At 43.3% G+C, this 1671-nt stretch overlaps 1 protein-coding gene across 1 annotated transcript; it reads left to right on the forward strand.

Annotated features, from left to right (window-relative positions):
* Nucleotides 715–1437, forward strand: LOC107647646 (putative F-box protein At1g67623). Its single transcript, XM_016351709.1, has one exon. It carries the CDS (start codon nucleotides 715–717, stop codon nucleotides 1435–1437), a length of 723 nt encoding a protein of 240 aa, XP_016207195.1.

Below are 1671 nucleotides of genomic sequence, written 5' to 3' on the forward strand. Positions count from 1 at the left end.
CACTGGACAGTCACACCGCTTCCCCAGGGCTTTAAATTCGATAATAAATGCATTCAGCTCACCTATCCGTTTTTTCCACCCTCCACCATATGTTCAACGCTTTTTCATTTTCACATTAAACGCGTCACATAATCTTCTCTCTATGGGATATACTAAACAAACTTCAAAAACACGAACTTCACATCCATGATATTAAACGACCCTAAACTATGCAGATTACATAAAAAATGATTATTTTAACTATTCATATACTTAAAACGGCTAAGTATCTCCCCGAACCTTTCACATTCTCCTGACTGCACGTGGAATAACGTATACTACTAGAGGTCTAGAAAAATATAGCTAAGTTACAACATTTTGTGTCACAGCGTCTGAACAATGTATTATAATAACATTAATAGAGTAAATTTAATTAGGAGAGTGCTAGGGGAACATTGTGGAAAACTCTTCTTAGTCATCTATTCTTTTCCAATAATTAATACCATTCCCTATACAGTTTTTCAATGTTCACCATAATATAGTTACGTTAACTCTCCTGTTTGGATACGCATGCATTATTGAGAACGTATCTGCTACACTCAAGTTAAGGTTTCCAACAGGGTCGGTGGACTTATAAATATGGAGGCTACACTCCTATGCCTCACTCCAAACCCCATACTCTAAACACGTATCCCCATCCCCATCGAAATAGGAACCAACAGGAACAAACTGAAAATGACAATCGACTGTTCCTCAAAAATCGCTTTCATTCCCAACGACATCTGGGTAGCAATTACCAGTAAGGTTGCGTCAGCCTCCATTCGCGACCTGTACAGTCTCAGAATGACCTGTAAGGCTGCACGCGATGCAGGAGAGGCCGATATTGTTCACCGGAGTGTTTCCATCCCACCACCGCATGCCACGCCGTGGTGGTGGTGCCTCAGCCCGGAGGCCAAGAGATTCTTTGATCGATGCATGGCAGCTGGCCATCCAGAGCTTCTGTTTCGGGAGGCACTTCGGGAACTCTTCATCAGACGTAACGAAAACGTTGGCCTCCAGATGCTGAATAGTGCAGCAAGTACAGGCCATGCAGCAGCCAAATACGCATTGACCATGACCTTGCTGCTTCGCACGGACGACAACGACGAAAAACAAAAAGGGCTGGAACTGTATCGCGAGCTTGATGCAACTGGTTCACTCGTTGAGGGTAAGGCAAGGTGCTTTTCAATTCTGACAATTTCGTGGCCGGGTGAGGTCCAAATGCCCCGTATAGAAGAACAACACACCGTATGTGCCTCACCTAGGTGCTCTACCAGGGGCCACATGCCTCTTCTCTATGACTATCGCAAACGTGCAGCAGAGCGAAACTCCGTCCATGCTTTCGGAGGGGCCGCTCATATCCCATGCATCCAGTGTCGCGCGGACTACGACCTGCAAGCCTTCGTCAACCTCCCATGAGTTAATACAATTTAATTACAACATGTTTATTAAACGTTAAATAAATGAGTCGACACAATTGTATTACATACTTCTTTTATATTTCATTTCTTATAATTAACTTTTGAATTTTATTTCTGATTTAATAATATTTTATTTCAACCGGAGCCCTGTCCTTCGCCAAACCAAAAGTTAGGCCACTTTATGCTCCTTGCAAGACGACACATGTGAGCCCCACAGCCGATAAATTTCCAA

This window comes from Arachis ipaensis, chromosome B06 (assembly GCF_000816755.2).
Source record: "Arachis ipaensis cultivar K30076 chromosome B06, Araip1.1, whole genome shotgun sequence".
NCBI lineage: Eukaryota > Viridiplantae > Streptophyta > Magnoliopsida > Fabales > Fabaceae > Arachis > Arachis ipaensis.

Excerpts from the sequence above, each read along its gene's own strand:
- LOC107647646 (XM_016351709.1), top strand. The coding sequence starts at position 715 with ATGACAATCGACTGTTCCTCAAAAATCGCTTTCATTCCCAACGACATC.